The 20,665-nt window shown below is 45.7% G+C and overlaps 1 protein-coding gene across 1 annotated transcript in view; it reads right to left on the bottom strand.

The window, feature by feature from the left end:
* Positions 1 to 12,631: 12,631 nt before the first annotated feature.
* Positions 12,632 to 20,665, bottom strand: part of LOC117096641 (melanoma antigen preferentially expressed in tumors-like) — a 51,511-nt gene continuing 43,477 nt past the window's right edge. The window contains exons 5-8 of the mRNA XM_033234101.1: positions 15,466 to 15,758; positions 14,556 to 14,758; positions 14,323 to 14,431; positions 12,632 to 13,272 (exon numbers count right to left, since the gene is read on the bottom strand). Coding sequence (XP_033089992.1) covers positions 12,757 to 13,272; positions 14,323 to 14,412 — 606 coding nt within the window. The 5' untranslated portion in view covers positions 14,413 to 14,431; positions 14,556 to 14,758; positions 15,466 to 15,758 and the 3' untranslated portion in view covers positions 12,632 to 12,756. The remainder of the gene's footprint in view (positions 13,273 to 14,322; positions 14,432 to 14,555; positions 14,759 to 15,465; positions 15,759 to 20,665) is intronic.

Here is a 20,665-nt window from a genome sequence, read left to right as displayed (position 1 = left end):
TTGGCCTCGAACTCCCGAGCTCAAGCCATCCACCCCCCTTGGCCTCCCAGAGTGCTGGTATTACAGGCGTGAGTCACTGTGCCCAGCCTCAGCCATTCCTCTGGAGGTTTTCTTACAGCTTAGGAGTTACATAGCAACACAAGCTGCGATCTAAAGTCAGGCTCGGTGGCTCAAGCCTGTAATCCCAGCACTTTGGGAGGCTGAGGCGGGCGGATCACCTGAGGTCAGGAGTTAGAGACCAGCCTGGCCAACAAGGTGAAACCCTGTCTCTACAAAAAATACAAAAATTAGTCTGGTGTGGTGGTGTGCACCTGTAATCCCAGCTACTCGAGGGGCTGAGGCAGGAGAATCTCTTGAACCTGGGAGGCAGAGGTTGCAGTGAGCCGAGATCGCACTATTGCACTCCAGCCTGAGCAACAAAGCAAGACTCCCTCTCTAAAAATAAAGTCACACAGATCTGTGCTTAAATCCTGGCTATGTGTAACTTTGGTAAGTTACTCAAGTTCTGTAAACCTCCTATTTTTACATCTAAAATGCAGAAAGAAATTTTACTTGTTTTAGAGTTATTGTGACAAAATACATACACCACAGAGCACAGAGTCTTGTGCCCAGTAAGTGCTCAGTTGACACATGTGCTTTTAACATTATGTGCATTGATGCAAACTCTTCTACTTTGCTTTATCTTGTCCTAGTGGCATACGGTACCCTCTTGGCAAACCAGCTAGACCAAAACAGAAAGATTCATCACAGATTGAAAACTCTTTATTTTAGGAGAGTATAAATAAGTTGGTTCTCATTGTGTTACAAAGTGCAAAATAACATTGTAAGGTGGATTGTCACCATAGTTTAGGGCCTTTAGGTTCACGAAAGGATTTCCAGAGGAAGAGGCATCAAAATGAAACACTGGAACTAAGGAGGAATGAGCCCCGAGAAGAGAGGATAAACATTCCAGGCAAGTGGAATGTGTGAGAAGGCCCTGAGATGAGCTGGAGCATGGCAGGCTTGGAGAACTGAAGTTAGCCCTGTTTGAACTAATTTATTAATGAAGGAATGGAGAGAAGTCTGGAGAGAAGCAGGCCAGATCTTCTGTGGCTTTGTAAATCATGTTAAGGAGCTGTCGTTCAAATTATCCTTCCTGATCGTGTAGTTGTAATGTATGCATTAGATTAATAAATATATCTTAAAATATAGACAACATGCACTTAGCAAATTACAGCTACTTCATACATGGTAATGAGGCCAGCTTTCCATAGAATACCAGGTAAAGTGACATCTCAGTTTTATACATGATGTGGCATGAAGAAATGCCATACTTTAAGTGGTTGGTTGTGGCTCTTTCGGGAGTCCCCTTAGAGAGGATCTTGGAAGTATCTGGATAAAAATCTGGCTTGTAGCTGTTATTGCTAATTTAGCCTCATTCAGCAATTGTTTTGAGGATATATATCCCACCTGTCACACTGGAGAAAAGGAGAGTGAATGGGAGATACAATTTTGCTTCCTGAGAGAAACTTTCCATCATCTTACTTCAGGTATTGGCAGCAATGTCTAAAGCACTGATTTCCCATGGGCATGAGAGAAACATAGTGGTTATAACTGGGGTTTTTTCATGGGGTCAAGCTGCTTGGGCTTGTAACTTTACTCCCAAACAAGTTATTTGAGTAAGTTACCTAATTTATTTGACCCTTAATTTCCTAATTTATAAAATGGGAACAGGAGTCTCTTGACCATGAACTCATTAAGAGGAGTTAGTAAGATATTTCACAGCTAGTCCTACCCTAATGCCTGGCGCATAGTAAGATCTCAATACATCCTATTCATTATGATTATTAGTATTTTGCATCTTTTAATCTTTCACTTTTTTTTTGTTTTGTTTTTGAGACAGAGTCTTTCTTTGTTGCCCAGGTTGGAGTGTAGTGGTACAATCTTGGCTCACTGCAACATCCACCTCTGAGGTTCAAGCGATTCTCTTGCCTCAGCCTCCTGAGTAGCTGGGATTACAGGCGAGGGCCACCACACCTGGCTAATTTTTGTAGTTTTAGTAGAGACGGGGTTTCACCACGTTGGTCAGGCTGGTCTCGAACTTCTGATTTCATGATCCTTCCGCCTCGGTCTCCCAAAGTGTTGGGATTACAGGCGTGAGCCACCGCGCCCAGCTAGATTCAGTCCTAACCTGACTGCAGATACCATCTCTTCCCCTTCTTCTTCTTCATTTTCCTTTACATGACTTGTTAATACCTGTCATATCATATATTTGTGTGCCTGGTGCATTGTTTCTCTACCTGCTCATCATAACAAAAGCTTCATAACAGCTTTATAAGGAAACTGTGGAGGAGGCAAAAATCAGAATGTGCTTAATCAATGTTCTCTTCTAACGTAGTGATTTTTCTCTTGGAACTTTTTCTTCTTGAGACAGTTTGGGAGGGAGGTGTTACCTTTATTTTTAATGATGATTGTTCTTTTCTAAGCTGAAGGGATTTATTCAAAGTGATAGGCATAGCAAGTCTTATGATGAGATTTTTTTTTCAGTGATACTAATCAAAATTCTAGCCTCCAAAATCAACTCTGATAGGATTAGAAAAGGAAAACGAAGAAAAACATGTGTGTGGGGTGAGGGGGCTGTTTGGTACTAGGATGTGTGGGATGGAAGTTTTGGCTTGGAGCAGGAAGTAGACTAGTGTCAAAGACACAATACATTAGACAATTAAGGAGAAGATATTATTCAGATTATTGCAGTAGAGACAGCACCTCAGATCCAATGGCTAAAGTGTCTCGGCACAGTGGTTCTACCTTAGACTTTTTTTTTTTTTTTTTTTGAGACGGAGTCTCGCTCTGTCGCCCAGGCTGGAGTGCAGTGGCCGGATCTCAGCTCACTGCAAGCTCCGCCTCCTGGGTTTACGCCATTCTCCTGCCTCAGCCTCCCGAGTAGCTGGGACTACAGGCGCCCGCCATCTCGCCGGCTAATTTTTGTATTTTTTTTAGTAGAGACGGGGTTTCACCGTGTTAGCCAGGATGGTCTCGATCTCCTGACCTCGTGATCCGCCCGTCTCGGCCTCCCAAAGTGCTGGGATTACAGGCTTGAGCCACCGCGCCCGGCCTACCTTAGACTTTTATAGCGAGGGGTAAACAAGTTGCAGATGGGGTTGTTTTGCAAGTAGGGGAAGTCTGAATGTGGGGGGTTATCTGAACATCAAACGTTTTCTCTGCGGTTAGTTTCAGTGGGACAGACCCTTCTAATCTGCTAATCAATCAAAGAATGGGAGGTTGGAGCATATGGGTCTAACCTTGTGAGCAGGTTCAGGTAAAAGGGACTGTTTGGCTTCGCCACGGGTAAACAAAGGAGTCATCTTTGACTCATGGAAGTTGTGAGAAAGTAGATAATAAGTCTTATATAAGTCATATGGGGAAGAGTAGTTCTTTGAGGTAAACTCTTTCCAGAAACACAAAAGGATTTTTGAGGGGGTCAGGGAGTGGTCTAGAAAACAAAAGGATGAGGGTGCTTCCTAACCATCACTGCGTCCTGAGAGCACAGGGCTCAGGTAAAGTTCAACCTTGTCATAAGGTTGCCCACTGGAGGACAGAATAGGTGGGTACACTGCTAGAGTTTCACTGCCTTGAGACAAAAAGTGCCCCCAGAACTCAGCGTACTGAATCAGATGTACTCAGGTATAAAACCACGGATGCAGTTTAAGGCCTGGCTTGTACTGAGCTGGGAAAAAGTGGAGAATGGTCTCAAGGGAGTTGCTTTCCCATCCTTTTACCTCCGAAGCACAGAACTGAGCAGTTACAGTCTGATAGTCTCCCACAAGACTGCTTTTCCTAAGAGGCAGAAGTTGAAGACTGGTCCTGAGTGTTTAGTAGGGTGGGCAATGACTGTTTTTTCTGGTGCTTTCCACCCAAAGGCTCATCCACTCTACATCCTCTCAGCCAGCTGGAGATGACTGGGTTTGGTGTCTGGTCTTTATCCATTTCTTTGCCCTATAGAAGAGCCTGCTGTAGAGGAAATAACTCAGCCATTTCAAATGCAAAAGAGCATACAGGATTAAAGATGCCACCAGAAGCAAATACATTAGAAAAGAGGAACACAGAACTTAAAATCAGCGTAAATAAGCATATTAACAAGGGTAAAGGGTGCTTTAAAATAAAACGAGAAAATAAGATAATTAAGCAGAAATATGCATACAGAATAGCTGAATCAATAAAAAATACTGCTATGGGGAAAATGGATACAGCAAGGAACAAATGAGGGCATTTGAAGAAGATGTTGAATAAACAAGTTGGAAACCAGGGTGACAAACTGTCCCAGTCGCCTGAGACTGCGGGGTTTTGAAGACATGGGACTGTCAATGCTAAAACCAGGAGAGGCCCAGGCAAACCAGGACAGCTGGTCACTTTTGAATAGACATAAAAAATATAAAAGCAAAACTAAGAGCAATGGAGGAAAAGAAGTGCAAACATTCAGCTAATTGTGATCCCAGAAGGACAGGAAAATGAAAGAGAGAAGAAGAAATACTTGAAGACATCATGGAGATACCTTTTGTAGATTACAAAGAAAAAGCAAGGCTTCTGGTTTCTGGTCTGAAATGTAAGAAGCTTGGAAGTCATCGCTCCATTCTAACAAGTAGTAAGCTGAACAAACTGAAAAATCAGCTCTTCTTAGATTCACAAGAGAAGTGAGGCCACAGGACAAACTGCTTCTCCCCAAACTGAAGATACAGATGGGCAGATACAGAGAATCACAATTTACCAGAGCAGAAATCCATGAGCAGGAACCTCCATGGGAATCAGTGCTGGGCAGAGAAACCTGAATTTTGTTGATGAATTACTGTAGGCTCAGTGTAGATATATCTGAGAGATAACTCCAGGGGGTCCCAGCTATTGGGTGGGCCTCACTTTTCTTTTACTTCCTGGAGCTCTACCAGTTCTCACAGTAAGTATCAGAGAGAAATCTCAGACTCTGGTAGAGAGGGGAAGAATGACTTTGAAACATTCCAGATAATTCTGTTAAATGCTTTCATTTAACAGAATTATTATTAATATTTTGTAGAGACAGGGTTTTGCCATGTTTCCCAGGCTGGTCTTGAATTCCTGATCTCAAGCAGTCCTCCTGCCTCAGCCTCCCAAAGTGTTAGGATTACAGGCATGAGCCACTGCACCTGGCCAATTCTGTTTTTCACAAGATCTTCATTCAGGAGAGACTACCGTAAGTCCTCAATGTCATCACTAGGTTCTTGGAAACTGCAACTTTAAGCAAAATGACATACATATGTCCTTGAATAATGTCCATTTGTTCAATGTCATTTCCTTATAATGGTGATGAGGAAAAAAAGTTGGTTTTGCTTAAAGTCATAGTCAATAGTTTCCAAGAACCTATTGATATTAAGTGAGGACTTACTGTATTTAACCAGAACCTAATCTGTTAGGGTTTTATCAGAGCCTAATGACCTGGAAGAAGAGAAAACCTCAGCTCCAGTCAGCTGTAGCCATCCTTTCCCACCTAACAGTGGGGAAGAACTGAGAAGCACCTGCGAAGTTCCCAGTCCAGAGGCACAAGCTCACTAAAAGATCAAGACCTAGTCATGGAGATATTGACTGCTTTCCTCCCCTCACACCTTACCATATTACTAAAAGCCTATTTATTGCCGTTATTTTTATCCTATACATCATATTGGGCTATCAAGAAAAAATTACAGGCTGGATGTGGTGGTTCACATCTGTAAATCCCAGCACTTGGGAGGCCGAGGCGGGTGGATCACTGAGGCCAGGGGTTTAAGATCAGCCTGGCTAACATGGCGAAACCCGTCTCTACTAAAAAGAGAAAAAACTAGCTGGGCATGATGGTGCGTGCCTGTAATCCCAGCTACTCATGAGGCTGAGGTAGGAGAATAGCTTGAACTCAGGATACAGAGGTTGCAGTGAACTGAGATTGTACCACTGCACTGCAGCCTGGGTAACAGAGTTAGACCGTGCCTCAAAAAAACAAAACAAAACAAACAAAACCCCCCAAAATATATAAGAACTCATACAACTCAACAGCAAAAACAAAACAATTAAAAAATGGATAGGCTGGGAGTAGTGGCTCACACCTGCAATCCCAGCACTTTGGGAGGCTGAGGCAGGTGGATCACGAAGTCAGGAGTTCAAGACCAGCCTGGCCAACATGGTGAAACTGCATCCCTACTAAAAATACAAAAATTAGCTGGGCATGGTGGCGGGTGCCTGTAGTTCCAACTACTCGGGAGGCTGAGGCAGGAGAATTGCTTGAACCTGGGAGGTGGAGGTTGCAGTGAGCCGAGATCATGCCATTGCACTGCAGCTGGGGCAACAAGGGCAACAAGAGCAAAACTCCATCTCAAAAAAAAAAAAAAAAAAAAAAAAAAAAAATATATATATATATATATATATATATATATGGGACCTAAATACACATTTTTCAAAAGAAGACATATAAATAGTTCACAGATACATGAAAATATGCTCAACATCACTAATCATCAGAGAAATGCAAATTAAAGGCACAATGAAGTATCACCTCACACCTGTTAGGATGGCTATTATAAAAAAATCAAAAGAAAACAAGTGTTGGTGAGAACGTGCAGAAAAGGGAACCCTTGTACATTATTACTGGGAATATAAAATAGCACAGCTTTTATGACAAAACAGTATGAGGGTTCCTCAAAAAATTAAAAGTAGAACCACTATATGATCCAGCAATCCTAGTTTTGGGTACATGTCCACAGGAATAAAATCACTGTCAAGAAGAGGTATCTTCACTCCCATGTTCACTGCAGTGTAATTTACCGCAGTATTGTTTACAATAGCCAAGAAATGGAAACAATCTAAGTGTTCATTGACAGATGAATGGAAACAGAACATGTGGTGTATATATACAATGGAATATTATTCAGCCCTAAAAAAGAGGAGAAAAATTTGGACCCAAAGACAGAGGGCTGAGAAGCATGTGAGGATGGAGGGAAAGGTTGGAGTTACATTGCCACAAGCCAAGGAATGTCTGCAGAGACCCAAAGGGTGTATGTAATAGGCAAGGAAAGATCCTTTGCTAGAGATTTCAGATGATGTATGGTTCTATTAACACTGAATTTCACACTTCTAGCCTCTAGGACTTTGAGAACAAATTTTGGTTTTAAGCCACCCAGTTGGGTGCTTCTCTATGGCATCACTAGGACATGAATACACTACCCAAAGTGACTTACAGATTCAGTGCAATCCTTATTAAAATCCCCATAGTGTGGCTGGGCATGGTGGCTCACGCTGATAATCCCAGTATTTTGGGAGGCCGAGGGAGGTGATCACCTTAGGTCAGGAGTTTGAGACCAGTCTGGCTAACATGGCAAAACCTAGTCTCTACCAAAAATGCAAAAATTAGCCAGGAGTGGTGGCATGCACCTGTACTCCCAGCTACTTGGGAGGCTGAAGCAGGAGAATTGCTTGAACCCTGGAGGCAGAGGCTACAGTGAGCCTAGATTGCGCCATGGCATTCCAGCCTGGGCAACAGAGCGAGACTTCATCTTATTAAAAAAAAAAAAAATCTCCATAGTGTTAGGCAAAAGATGGAAAAACTCATCCTAAAATTCATATGTAATTTCAAGGGATGCTAAATGGCTGGAACAATCTTGAAAAAGAATAAAAGTTGGGGTAATCCAATTTCCCAATTTCAAAACTTACTGCAGACTGGGTACAGTGGCCCATGCCTGTAATCCCAGCACTTCGGGAAGTCGAGGTGGGAGGACTGCTTGAGTCCAAGCACTTGAGACAGCCTAGGCAATAAAATGAGACCATCTCTACCAACCCCTGCCCCCACCACCAAAACAAAAAACAATTGGGAGGCTGAGGCAGGAGGATCACTTGAGCTCAGGAAGAGGAGGCTGCAGTGAGTCATAGTCATGCCACTGCACTCCAGCCTGGGTGACAGAGCAAGACCCTGTCCCCCCAAAATTAAAAAGTTTACTATGAAGCTGTAGTAATCATAAAAGTGCAGTACTGGTTAAGGTAAACACATAGACCAATGGAATAGAATGGAGAGCCCAGAAATAAACTCTCGCATCTATGGTCATTTGATTTTTTTTTTTTTTTTTTGAGACAGAGTCTCGCTCTGTCGCCCAGGCTGGAGTGCAGTGGCTGGATCTCAGCTCACTGCAAGCTCCACCTCCCGGGTTTAAGCCATTCTCCTGCCTCAGCCTCCCGAGTAGCTGGGGCTACAGGCGCCCGCCAACTCGCCGGGCTAGTTTTTTGTATTTTTTAGTAGAGACAGGGTTTCACCATGTTAGCCAGGAGGGTCTCGATCTCCTGACCTCGTGATCCGCCCGTCTCGGCCTCCCAAAGTGCTGGGATTACAGGCTTGAGCCACCGCGCCTGGCCAGTCATTTGATTTTCAAGAAGGGTGCCAAGCCCAGTCAATGGGGGGAAGGAACAGTCTCTTCAACAAAGAAACTGTTGGGAAAACAGGATATACACATAGAAAAAAATGAAGTTGGACTCTTTCTATCGTATACAAAAATTAACTAAAAATGGATTGAAGACCTAAATATAAAGGTGAAAAGTACAAAACTTTTAGAAGAGAACATACAGACAAATCTTCATGACTTTGAATTTGGCAATGTCTTTTTTTAAATTTTAAAATTTTATTTAAAAAAAATAGAGACGGCCAGGCACGGTGGCTCAAGCCTGTAATCCCAGCACTTTGGGAGGCCGAGACGGGCGGATCACTAGGTCAGGAGATCGAGACCATCCTGGCTAACACAGTGAAACCCCGTCTCTACTAAAAAAATACAAAAAAAAAAAAAAAAAATAGAGACATGTCTCGGTATGTTACCTGAGCTGGTCTTGAACTCCCGGGATCAAGCAATCCTCTGGTCTCGGCCTCCCAAAGTGCTAGGATTACAGGCATGAACCACTGTGCCTGGTCTGGCAATGTTTTTTTAAACTGATACCCAAGGCACTGCAACACAAGAAAAGATAAATAAGTTGGATTTCATCAACATTTAAAACTTTTATGCATCAGCAGCCACTATCTAGAATGTGAAAAGACAACCCACAGAATGGGAAAATGTTTGCAAATCATAAACCTGATAAGGGCTTAACATACAGAATATATAAAAGAATTCCTCTGACTCAACAACAAAAAGAGAAACACCCAATTATAATATGGGCAAATGATCTGAATAGACATTTCTCTGAAGAAAATATACAAATGGTAAATGAACACATGAAAAGATGCTCAACATCATTAGTCACTAGGAAAATGTAAATTAAAACCACGGGAGATAGCAATTCACATCTACCAGACTATAGTCAAAACAAAATGGAAATAAGAGGTACTGATGAGGATGTAGAGAAAGGATAACACTTATACATTGCTGGTGGGATTGTTAAATGGTGAGGATCCTGTGGTAAACAGTTTGGTGGTTGCTCAAAAGGTTAAACAGAATTACCATATAACCCAGCAATTCTGCTCCTATGTATATGACAAAGAATTTGAAATAGGGACTCAGACAGATACTTGTATGCTGATGTTCACCACTGTACTCCCCAGAGCCAAACGGTGGAAACAACCCAAGTTCCCATCAACAGATGAATGGAAGAACAAAATATGGTACTTACATACCTAGAAGGGAATGAGGTTTGGTTACATCTGCAACATGGATGAGTGTTGAAAACATTATGCTAAGTGAAGTCAGCCACAGAAGGCCATTGTATTAGTTTCCCAGGGCTGCCATAAAAAAGTACCACTAAGTGGTTCACTTGAAACAATACAAATGTATTGTTTCACAGTTTTGGTGCCCAGAAGTCTGAGATGAAGGTTTCAGCAGGGCCAGGTGCTCTCTGCAGGCATTAGGAAAGAAAGGATCTGGTCCAGGTCTCTGTCCTAGCTCCTGGTAGCCTCAGGTGTTCCTTGCTTTTACCTGCGACTTTTCCCAGTCAAACATTTCCCTCTGTGAGTGTATGTCTCTATGTCCAAATTTCCCCCAGTCATAATGAATTAGGGCCTACCTTAATGACTTCATCTTCATTTTTTTTTTTTTTTTTTTAGATGGAGTCTCGCACTGTCGCCCGGACTGGAGTGCAATGGTACGATCTCGGCTCACTGCAACCTCCACCTCCCATGTTCAAGCAAGTGTCCTGCCTCAGCCTCCCGAGTAGCTGGGATTACAGGTGCCCACCACCACGCCCAGCTAATTTTTTGTATTTTTAGTAGAGACGGGCCACCATGTTGGCCAGGCTGGTCTCGAACTCCTGACCTTGTGATCTGCCCACCTTCAGCCTCCCAAAGTGCTGGGATTACAGGTATGAGCCACCGTGCCTGGCCAACGTCATCTTAATTTTATTACTTGTGTAAAGTCTCTATTTCCAAATAAGGTCACATCCTGAGGTACTGGGGATTAGGACATCATTATGTCTCTTTTGGAGATTTTCAACCCATAATAACCATTTACTGAATGATTTCCCTCATATGAAATATTTAGAATAAACAAATTTATGAAGACAGAAAATAGATTAGAGGTTATTGGAAGTGGGAAGGTGGCAGAATGAGAAGTTGTTACTTACAGGTACAGAGTGTCTGTTTGGGGTGGTGAAAATGTTTTGGCAATTGATAACGGTGATGGTTGCAGAACATTTTGAAAAGTAGTGACATGAAATGGTACACTTAAAATGATTTAAATGACCACTTTTGTTTATATATATATATTATCACAATGTAAAAGTTTATTAATTTCCATAGAAGGAACAGAGAAAGTTATCAGAAACTACAATGCAGGAAGCACCAAGCCAAGACAGTTTTATAGGGGAATGCTACTAAATTTTATCCTGAACAAGGACATCTCATTCTAAATGGGGTGTGTTGGAGGCATATCTCACAATGTCAGGGAAGGGACAAGAACACCCATTTTCATGTACTCTAGTTATTACTGTACTGGAGATCCCAGCCAGGGTGCTAAGGAATGAAAATTATGTTAAAGACACAGGATTAGAAATGAATAAATACAATTGCTATCATTGCAGATGATATAGAAAACACAAAGTATCCACAAATTATTTAAGAATTAGAAGGAAGAATAGCAATAGAAGTTCTCAAGGAGTGCAGGATGGGTGAGGGGCAGCATGGGGATGAGACATGCATTTAGTATCAGCAACGTATGCAACAAAAATTATTAAAACAATTCCACTTAATTAGCCTGTTTCCACCTTAATCACCTTTGTTCCATCCCAGTTGCTTCTTCTCCAGGTGACTTCACGTGAAGGGCCAAGGGTTCCATGACTCTCCATTTGCAGCATCAAAAGTTTTGGCACATCTTTCATCCTGCACTTCCCTGATTCCTTCTTCTTCTTCTTCTTTTTTTTTTTTTGAGATGGAGTCTTGCTCTGTCGCCCAGGCTGGAGTGCAGTGGCACGATCTCAGCTCACTGCAAGCTCTGCCTCCTGGGTTCACGCCATTCTCCTGCCTCAGCCTCCCGAGTAGCTGGGACTACAGGTGCCTGCCACTACACCTGACTAATTTTTTTGTAGAGATGGGGTTTCACCATGTTAACCAGGATGGTCTCGATCTCCTGATCTCATGATCCACCTGCCTCAGCCTCCCAAAGTGTTGGGATTACAGGGGTGAGCCACCATGCCCAGCCCCTGATTCCTTCTTGCTGTGCCTCTCATTCCTCTGCCTGAGAGGCCTCTCCTTATCTCTCTTGATGTCTGGTTGCTTCTCAACCCTCACCCGTCAGTCACTGGTAACATTCACAGACAAGTCTTTGTTCCCTGATCCTCACTGCTCCCCACCACCCAAGCAGAGTAGCCCCCAACCCACAACCCCAGTAGCCCTCCGTATGGGTCTTCTGTTGTTCTCACAGCACTTCTCTGAAATCAGCTTTCTTAATGGTTTGCTGACTTGTTTAGTGTTCTCAATCCCTTCGGCTTAAGTTTTTTGAAGGGAAAAACGGAAGATTTCCTTTATCTTTGTATTCCTCAGTGAGGAAACAAAGCAGCAAGTCAATAAATCCTGGTGGAATCAATGAGTGAATGAAAACTCTGTGCCAAGCACTTCATACTTACCTATTCCTTCCATAAACAATTCAGTAATCCCATTTCATAAGTGAGTGTCTTGGGAAGAAACTCACCCAATTGCTTGTTCCAAGTGGCAATGCTGAAGCAAAAGGAAAGAGAGATTGGGCAAACAGACCAGAAGGAAAACTGCAGGGAGAGCTTGTGTTTTTATCTCCAGCATTAGAACATCTCTTGCACAGTGTAGATTCTCAACCAGTGCCTTTTGACTTCATGAGACATTGAGCCCCCGCCCTGTCCAGAAACAGCAGTCACCACTAGGGTGTTCCTCAAGGCATTTCTTGTGTTGACAGTTTTCTTTTTTTTTTTTTTTTTTGTTTGTTTTTGAGGCGGAGTCTTGCTCTGTCACCCGGACTGGAGCGCAGTGGCTGGATCTCAGCTCACTGCAAGCTCCGCCTCCCGGGTTTACGCCATTCCCCTGCCTCAGCCTCCCGAGTAGCTGGGACTACAGGCTCCCGCCACCTCGCCCGGCTAGTTTTTGTATTTTTAGTAGAGACGGGGTTTCACCGTGTTAGCCAAGATGGTCTCGATCTCCTGACCTCGTGATCCGCCCGTCTCGGCCTCCCAAAGTGCTGGGATTACAGGCTTGAGCCACCGCGCCCGGCCGACAGTTTTCTTTAAGCTACACCATCCACTCAGGAAATCCATTGATACAGCTCTCAGACCCACTGCTATTCCCCTTCCCCTTCAGGTCAGCTGTGCATTTTCATAAGTTAGGCTTGAGGTAGAATTAATCAACTCCATGTCAGCCTGCTGTAGCGTTTGCACGCTGGCAAGTTCCACTCTGTTGAGATTCTCCCACCTATATCCATCCAAGTACACAACGCATTCAGCAGAGACAGGGTACTGCACATGCTTCAGCTCCTTCAGCCCTGCTAAGTGCTGAAGCACGTTCATGATGCCTGATGTGGAGATGACATTGTGGTGGAAGATGAGGGAGCGGAGGTGGGAGCAGCAGCACAGGGCAGGCAGGAGGGCTCTGATTTGGGCTTCCTTCAGCTTACAGTTTCTCAAGTTCAGGTGCTGCAGGGTGCCTGATACCTCACTCAGCAGAAACTCCAGGGGCCCAGGAACTATTTCAGACAGGTTATGGCTACATAAGACCAACTCCTTCAGCTGGGTGGCGTGAATGCTCTGGGACAAGTAGGTGATGTCATTTTCAGTAAGCCTATATCCATTGACCACCAGAGTCTCCAAAAGTTTCTGCAGACCACCGTGAAGAGACAGACACAGTTACTCCTTGGAAGTTGAAATGGAGCACTAGGTACATTTGGGAAAGGCCAGAAATCCTGCCTGGGAAATTTGTACCACCCCTACCTCAGTCTAAATGCAAAAGGGTGGAGCCAGCCTTCTATACTGGATAAGAACACAGAGCTTGGAATCAAATATTTCCCATTCCCAACAGGACCCCTCCCCTATTTCAGAGAATGGTGTCAGGCACGCCGACCTCTCTTAGTCTCAGCTTCCTAAAGAGCCACATAAACATAATCAGCACTCATGCTCCGTAAGTTGTTGTAGGAATGAATGGAATGTAGATGCAGCCCCTACACATGGTGTGGGGTAGGTTTTTACTGCATGGAAGGTGCTGCCCTATGTTCCTTTGCACCCAATGACCAGACTCCAGGAGAACAGCTCCTTATTCCAGGGTATGCCACAGAGAAGTCTGTGAGACATAAATGAGGGGAAGGGGTTGGCCAAGTTAACTGGGCTTAGATGCTGTGGGGACAATTGATTCTCCCAAATACCACCTTCACAACTTTCCATCCATAGTCACCCTTCTCTATGCAAGCTCTAGAAAACCAAGACCCTGTCTGATTATTTTCAAAGTTTTATCTCCCAATCTTAGCTCTATGCTTGGTATGGACTAAGTACTGGAGTGAATGTATGAGTGGATGAGATGCTAATTTCAGACATGTATCTTTTCCTTCTATAGCAGTCAACAACCGCTGGTTGGCCCCAGGACCCCAGCCTTGGAGTCTGTGTCCATCAGTGACTCTGCAGGAATCCAGGGAAGGGAAGTCTGGGCTTGCCTTTTACCCTGATGTGACAACAGAGAAGTATGCAGGGATCCTGGCCTTTGTATCTTCAGGGGAACTTTCCATATACTCACCTGAACATCTTATGTAACTGGCCTGAGAGGCAGCCAAAAGTGAGGTGAAGCTTTTGGTGGTGGCCCAGGGGACTGAGCAGGGAGAAACAGTAGGCAGGGAAGTCCCAGGGGATGTCACTCATGATGAGGTTGCTCTGCCCTACCTGGGTGAAGAACTGGATCAGGTCTGACACGAAGCAGGACCTACTCCTGTGGTGCAGTCGCACCTCTCGGATGGTCTCCAGCTCCAGCATTCCCAGGATCTCTATGAGGCTGTGGAGAGGCACTTAGTTAATGACCAGTGTCCAGCAGCGGAGGCGCAGCCAGCCATGGCTCTTCTCAACTCTCTGCAGTATGTAAGAGGAGAATCCATACAGGTGGAAGAAACCAAACAAACCATGTAAGAAAAGATCTGTGTGTATTTCTACAGGTTCTCGGTCATGTTGAGGCTGCTCTCGGGAACTGGGCATGGGCTGGTCAGCCTCTGGCTCTTCCACCATGTGTGTGATGACAAAGGGTGTGGACGAGGTCTCAGAGCGTTCCTCTCAGTTGGAGTGCTCAAAGTCATGGGTAAAATCCAGCACCTTGAGCTTTGATCTCCTGTGGGGATTGAGAAGCAGATCAGAGATGCTGACATTCTTTTTTTTTTTTTTTTTTTTTGATACAAGGTCTCACTCTGTCACCCAGGTTGGAGTGCAGTGGCATGAACATGGCTCGCTGCAACCTCCGCCTCCCAGGCTCAAGTGATTCTCCTGCCTCAGCTCCCCAAGTAAAGTAGCTGGGACTATATAGGTACACACCACCATGCCCAGCTAACTTTTGTATTTTTTGTAGAGATGGGGTTTTTCCATCTTGCCCAGGCTGAGGGATGCTGATTTTCAAAACAGTGCTGGTATGAGACCAGCAGCAGCAGATCTGGAGAAGGGGCCTCCATGCCAGCCAGCAGTCCTGTGCTCCCCTGTCTGCCACGCCTTCTAAGTGGCACTCTTCCCTCAGATCTTCCTTAGTCCTCACGCTTACACAGTCTTGGGACACCACCTGGGAGTTTAAGCCACAGTCTTAACCCCCTCAGCAGTATAATCAGCTCTGAACTATGTGGGTTCTTTCTCTGTGTGACCCTGGGCAGTGGCATCCAGGCTTCCCAGCAAATGATTTCTGCCACCAGTGGATTCTGGCACATCTTTGGACACATATCAGTTCCAAAGTGGAAATGGGAATTATAGTATCATTTCATGTATAAAGTTCTGAATCCAGCTGCCTTGCCCTCAACTCCCTGTGCCTCTACCAGCACCCATCTCTGTAGTTACCTGGGGCAAGCAGTGTTGGTAGAAACAAACCGCAGCTCATCTAGCACAGCTTCCAACAGGTCTTGAGTTGCTGACTCATCCCTTAACAATCCCAGATGAAAGCAGGGGAAGGGCTAGGCCTTCACCATTGCCATCACAGTCTTTGTGTGGTCCTCACTGAAGGCCGCAGTGGACAGTATAAGGAAGAGGCCCACGGGGAGCGCTCCCAGGGCACGCATGGCTGAGTCCTCATCACTCAGCAGGCTCTGCTCTGCAAGAGACTAAGATGGTCGTGTCTGCTCATCTCCACCAACCTGGTCCAAGGCAAGGGAGACTCCTGAGTGGATTTCACCGTTCTCAGCCTTCCACTGTTGGACCAGGACAACCCAGGACCACCCTTCACAGTGGCAACAAAGGATTGAGGCCTGAGGCGTCCCCCACCCTTCCTGCCATCTTGTAATTTCTGGTCATAAACCTCTAGCTCTTTCCCTGCCTGTGTCAGCCCCAGTGTCACTGGCCCCAGTACCAACTGGCTGAGTTAAAATTAAAAAGGGTTTTATCTCTGTCCCTCAATGGGCTTCAGAAAGTATAAATTGTTCCAAACTTAATTTATTGACCTTTCTCCAACATCATCATTGTCACCTCCAGGGGATTTTAAGGAGCACATCTGAACAACCAATCTCCTCCTCCCCAGTCCCATTGCTAAGAGAGTGCATGTCCTGAGGTTGTCCTTGCCTTCTCTGGCAGACAGGGCTTCTAAAATTGTTAAGGACACCTTTCCACATGGGCAGCTCTCCCCTCCCTCCCAGTCTGTGTGTGCATTTCCACCCGTGTTCACCAGGCTTCACTGGAATTCACAGATGAGAAAATAATTGTCACAAACATCAACCAGACATAAAAGTCCTTTCATGGGGCCAGTAAAATTTTGACACAAAAAGTCAGAAAAAGACAAGAAAAAGGGAAATTATAGTACAATTTCATGTATAAGGTTTGGAGTGAAATATTGCCAAGTGGAGCATAGCAGTGTCTTTAGAAAAGCAGGATCACAAAGGGTTTCTTCCAGGAATGAAAGGAGTGTTTATCAATGAACTTCCCCTTCCAATCACACCTGGACAACTGAACACAAGTGCCTTGAGCTGTCCCCTTTAAGCCCAAGTGAAGTAAAGGAAGACTTAAAGCCAGAAAGCCAAAAAAGAGTGAACTAGATATCTCCCCTCCCCCAGAAAAAGCAAACTTTTAGAATCTGAACAAAGTAGATCAGCAGAACTGGTGTGTGTGGAGTCCTAATTAGGGAAAAGGAGTCAACCTGGCAGGACACAGGGAAAACCGAAAGAGAAAGCAGATAAACTCTAAGTCTGTCTTTCTTCATGGTCCAGGACACACAGCCCTGCCACACAAATAACTCACAATCTTCCTCTACACAGCCACCACCAGACACCTGCAAGTTAGCTCACTGCAACCTTGGCATTATCAGTACTGCATGCAGCCCTCTTCAGTGCACAGCATAAACTCCATCCTATAAAATCCCCCGCCAGCCTGTGTTTCCTTGAAGTTGGCTTCTCTCTTGCAGCCTGCTTGCTGCCTCCCTGGCATCTTATTTTCCTACTCTCTCTAATAAAGCTGCCTTTCTTTACCTACAGCTGTCTTTTTTTTTTTTTTTTGAGGCGGAGTCTTGCTCTGTCGCCCGGACTGGAGTGCAGTGGCCGGATCTCAGCTCACTGCAAGCTCCGCCTCCCGGGTTTACGCCATTCTCCTGCCTCAGCCTCCTGAGTAGCTGGGACTACAGGCGTCCGCCACCTCGCCTGGCTAGTTTTTTGTATTTTTTTTTTAGTAGAGATGGGGTTTCACTGTGTTAGCCAGGATGGTCTTGATCTCCTGACCTCGTGATCCGCCCGTCTTGGCCTCCCAAAGTGCTGGATTATAGGCTTGAGCCACCGCGCCCGGCCCCTAGATTGGTCTTGAACTTGAACTCCTGGGCTCAAGCAATCATCCTGTCCCAGCCTACCAAAGCACTGAGATTACAGGTGTGAACCACTGCACCTGACCTATCTTGGTAAATTCTTTTACCTTCATGCTGCTGGTCCAGATAGCCGCCATTCCCTAGAAGCCAGAACCTATGGCTACAGGGTGTGGTGAAGTCAGTAAGAAACCAACCGTAGAACCCACAAAGGCCTCAGGAATGAGATACACAGGTATGTCTCTGGGTAGGGACTAAAGATCACGGCCAGCCAGCAGTGGGGCATTGCAGAGTCTTCACAAACATGCGTATTTATCTTCAACACTGACCGGCACAGCCAGAAACCCACACCTCGGACCCAGCCTTCCTCCAGTGTCCATCCTGACTCTGCATGGCTGCTCCCTGGAGCGGCCCGCAGCTCTTGTCTCACAGCAGGCCACTTTTCCTTGGGGAGATGGGAGGAGGGCACCCTAGGGCATGGTAAATGATCATTTTAAGGATCAAACTCTGAGATTATGACCTGACCTCCACATACATGTGACTTGAGAAGGGGGACCTGCTGAGAGAGGCTTGGGCCTGGTGGGCAGGCTGTGCAGCAGGCAGGGCAGGAGGCCAGGCCCCTGTCACAATCCTCCAATTGTTCTGAAGTTGGAGCTCCTCTGAAGTAGCTGGAGTCCTTGCTGCAGAGGCAGCTATGGTGAGTCGAGTCTGAACCCTCACCTCTGCACTTCTTTTCTTTTTTTCCATTTAAGATGGAGTTTCACTCACTGTGTCACCCAGGCTGGTGTGCAATGGTGTGATCTCGGCTCACTGCAACTTTCGCCTCCTGGGTTCAAGTGATTCTCCTACCTCAGCCTCCCGAGTACAGGCGTGTGACATCATGCCCGGCTACTTTTTGTATTTTTAGTAGAGAAGGGATTTCACCCTGTTGTCCAGGCTGGTCTTGAACTCCTGACCTCAAGTGATCTACCCGCTTTGGCCTCCCAAAGTGCTGCGATTATCGATGTGAGCCACCATGCTGGCCTGTGCTTCTTCCAAATTGTTCCATTTCTCTTAAGGAACATTCCACAGGAAGTCCACATGACTGCTACAGAAATAATGTACAGTGACTGGAGCTAATGCATGAAGCAAGAAATGCCTGGGAGCCTTAGGGCCGTCTCTGCTCTTGCCCCTCCTCTATGAGCAGACAGAGCTTCACATCTCTCTCATTTACCAAAAACAAATCCAACTACCATGCTGTTCATGTGTGATGTGCATTTTTTCCAAAATCTTAAGGGGACACAGCGCAAGCTCATGACGCATCTCTGTGAGACAATCTGCTCTCCTCTCCTCCACCTGTCTTGCCTGGACAGGGGTAAGGTGCCTCCCCGATCTGGACAGTCTTCTTCCAGCCAAACACCTTTCTCACGAGGTGCCGTGGGTTGCTGGCTGTGCCGGTGGTGGAGATAAATACGCATGTTTGTGGAGACTCCGCAATGCCCCACTGCTGACTGGCTATGGTCTTTAGTCCCTGTGCATCTAATTCCTGAGGCCTTTGTGGCTTCTACGGTTGGTTTTCCCCTGACTTCACCACCCCCTACTCTGCCTGTCTTGCCTGGACAGGGGTCAGCTGCCTCCCCCATCTGGACAGTCTCCTTCCAGCCAAACACCTTTCTCACGAGGGGCCTCCTGGCATTTCCCGATTGAATTCTCACACTCCCTGCTCAGCACCTGAAGGTCCTCATCAGTTCCCACCTCCAGTTGAGGTGGGTGTTGTAAGTAACACGTATTTCAGTTATCTGATTCTCAGGGCCTTCCACATTCCAACGCAGATCTTCTCCATTGGGATTTTCAGCCCAAGGCCATGGGTCTCTACGCAGCAGGACATAGTGAGCTGGGACCTCTGGTTCCCGCAAGTAGCTAACAATTTCAGCCACTCTTTTCCTTGTCCATGAAAACCAGGGCTGTTCGCTACTGCCTACTCATGGCCTAGGCCGGGCTGCCTGTCTAGTAAGACTTGACTCAGGTAATAGCTCTTCTCAGAGGTTTTTGGTTGGCCTGTGTCTGCTGCAGGTTCAGTAGTAAAGAAAAGGGTGGAGGGAGGGGCAGTTTCATTTCTTAAGCTCATCACCAAGACCCCAAGAAAGTGAATGCAGAGGTCTGTTTCTGGGGTGCATCTGAGGTAGATTAGGGGGGGATCAGCTACCCGAGAGTATAAATGTATCCATTTATCGAACCACTAATTATTATGCTGTGGATGGACCAGGTACTATCCTAGGTGCTGGAGATCTCAATGTGAACAGGCAGGATACCTGTCCTTGGGAGAGGTGAAGTGTGGCCCATGTTGACTTCTCCAGGAAGTGGGCTCCAAGACAGAGTTTAGCGTGTAGGACACTTATTAGGGAGTTTCTTTGGAATCAGTATATGTGGAAGAAATGAGGAGGAAGCAGGACTGGACAGAGAAAGAAACTGTGCTGCAGGGTAGGCCTGAGGTCCTCTGCCAACCCCACAAATAGCCCTGGAGCCAATATGCAACATCAGAGTTGTCCCACACTGGGCTTCTATACCTGGCCTTGATCAACCTTTGGAGGTGGGCTGACCCAGGAAAGGTATGACTTTGGGCAAGGCATCTCTGATCAGAAGTGAACCCTGAAGGGACTGACTGCCCATGGGTGCCTACCAACAACAATCTCAGCCTCAGGGGAACAGTGCTTCCTCGAAGGGGGATCTGGGAGGCACGCACGTCTCCATCCCAGGCACGTCCACCATGTGCGTGGTCAGAATGCACTGCTTTGTAAGTATCAGGGAGGGCTCCAGCAGGACTCCTCTATTCCTGGAAGAAATTCAGAAGAGGAAGGTTGGTGGCCTTGGCCACTGCATTTGATGCTCACCTTCTTCTTCCTCTATCATCCATTGTACATTTCCCTCAGTATTAGCAATCACCTCTGCCATCCTTAGCAGCTTACCAGGTGGCCTGCTTTAGACCTTCATCTCTGCAAGGTCTGAGCCCCTAGTCACCATGTCTTCTGTGGCTAGAGTTGCAGCACTTGTGTTTTTACTGACGCAACTGGGCAAGGGAATACTAAGAGATACAGACATAGATCACTATGGAGTCGAACATATTCTTATCTAACCCCGGGTTTAAATGCAGCCCTATCTTGGTCTTGTGATCTGAGCCATTTACTACTGCCAAGATGGGGACTTCTGTCTTTGCCATATGGGTGCTGGACACAAAGAGGATAAGGGGCAGTCACAGTCCCAGCTTACAACTCAATGGGATGCTAC

This window comes from Trachypithecus francoisi, unplaced genomic scaffold (assembly GCF_009764315.1).
Source record: "Trachypithecus francoisi isolate TF-2019V2 unplaced genomic scaffold, Tfra_2.0 Lachesis_group14, whole genome shotgun sequence".
Classification (NCBI taxonomy): Eukaryota; Metazoa; Chordata; class Mammalia; order Primates; family Cercopithecidae; genus Trachypithecus; species Trachypithecus francoisi.
This window is presented reverse-complemented; position numbering and strand designations above follow the sequence as displayed.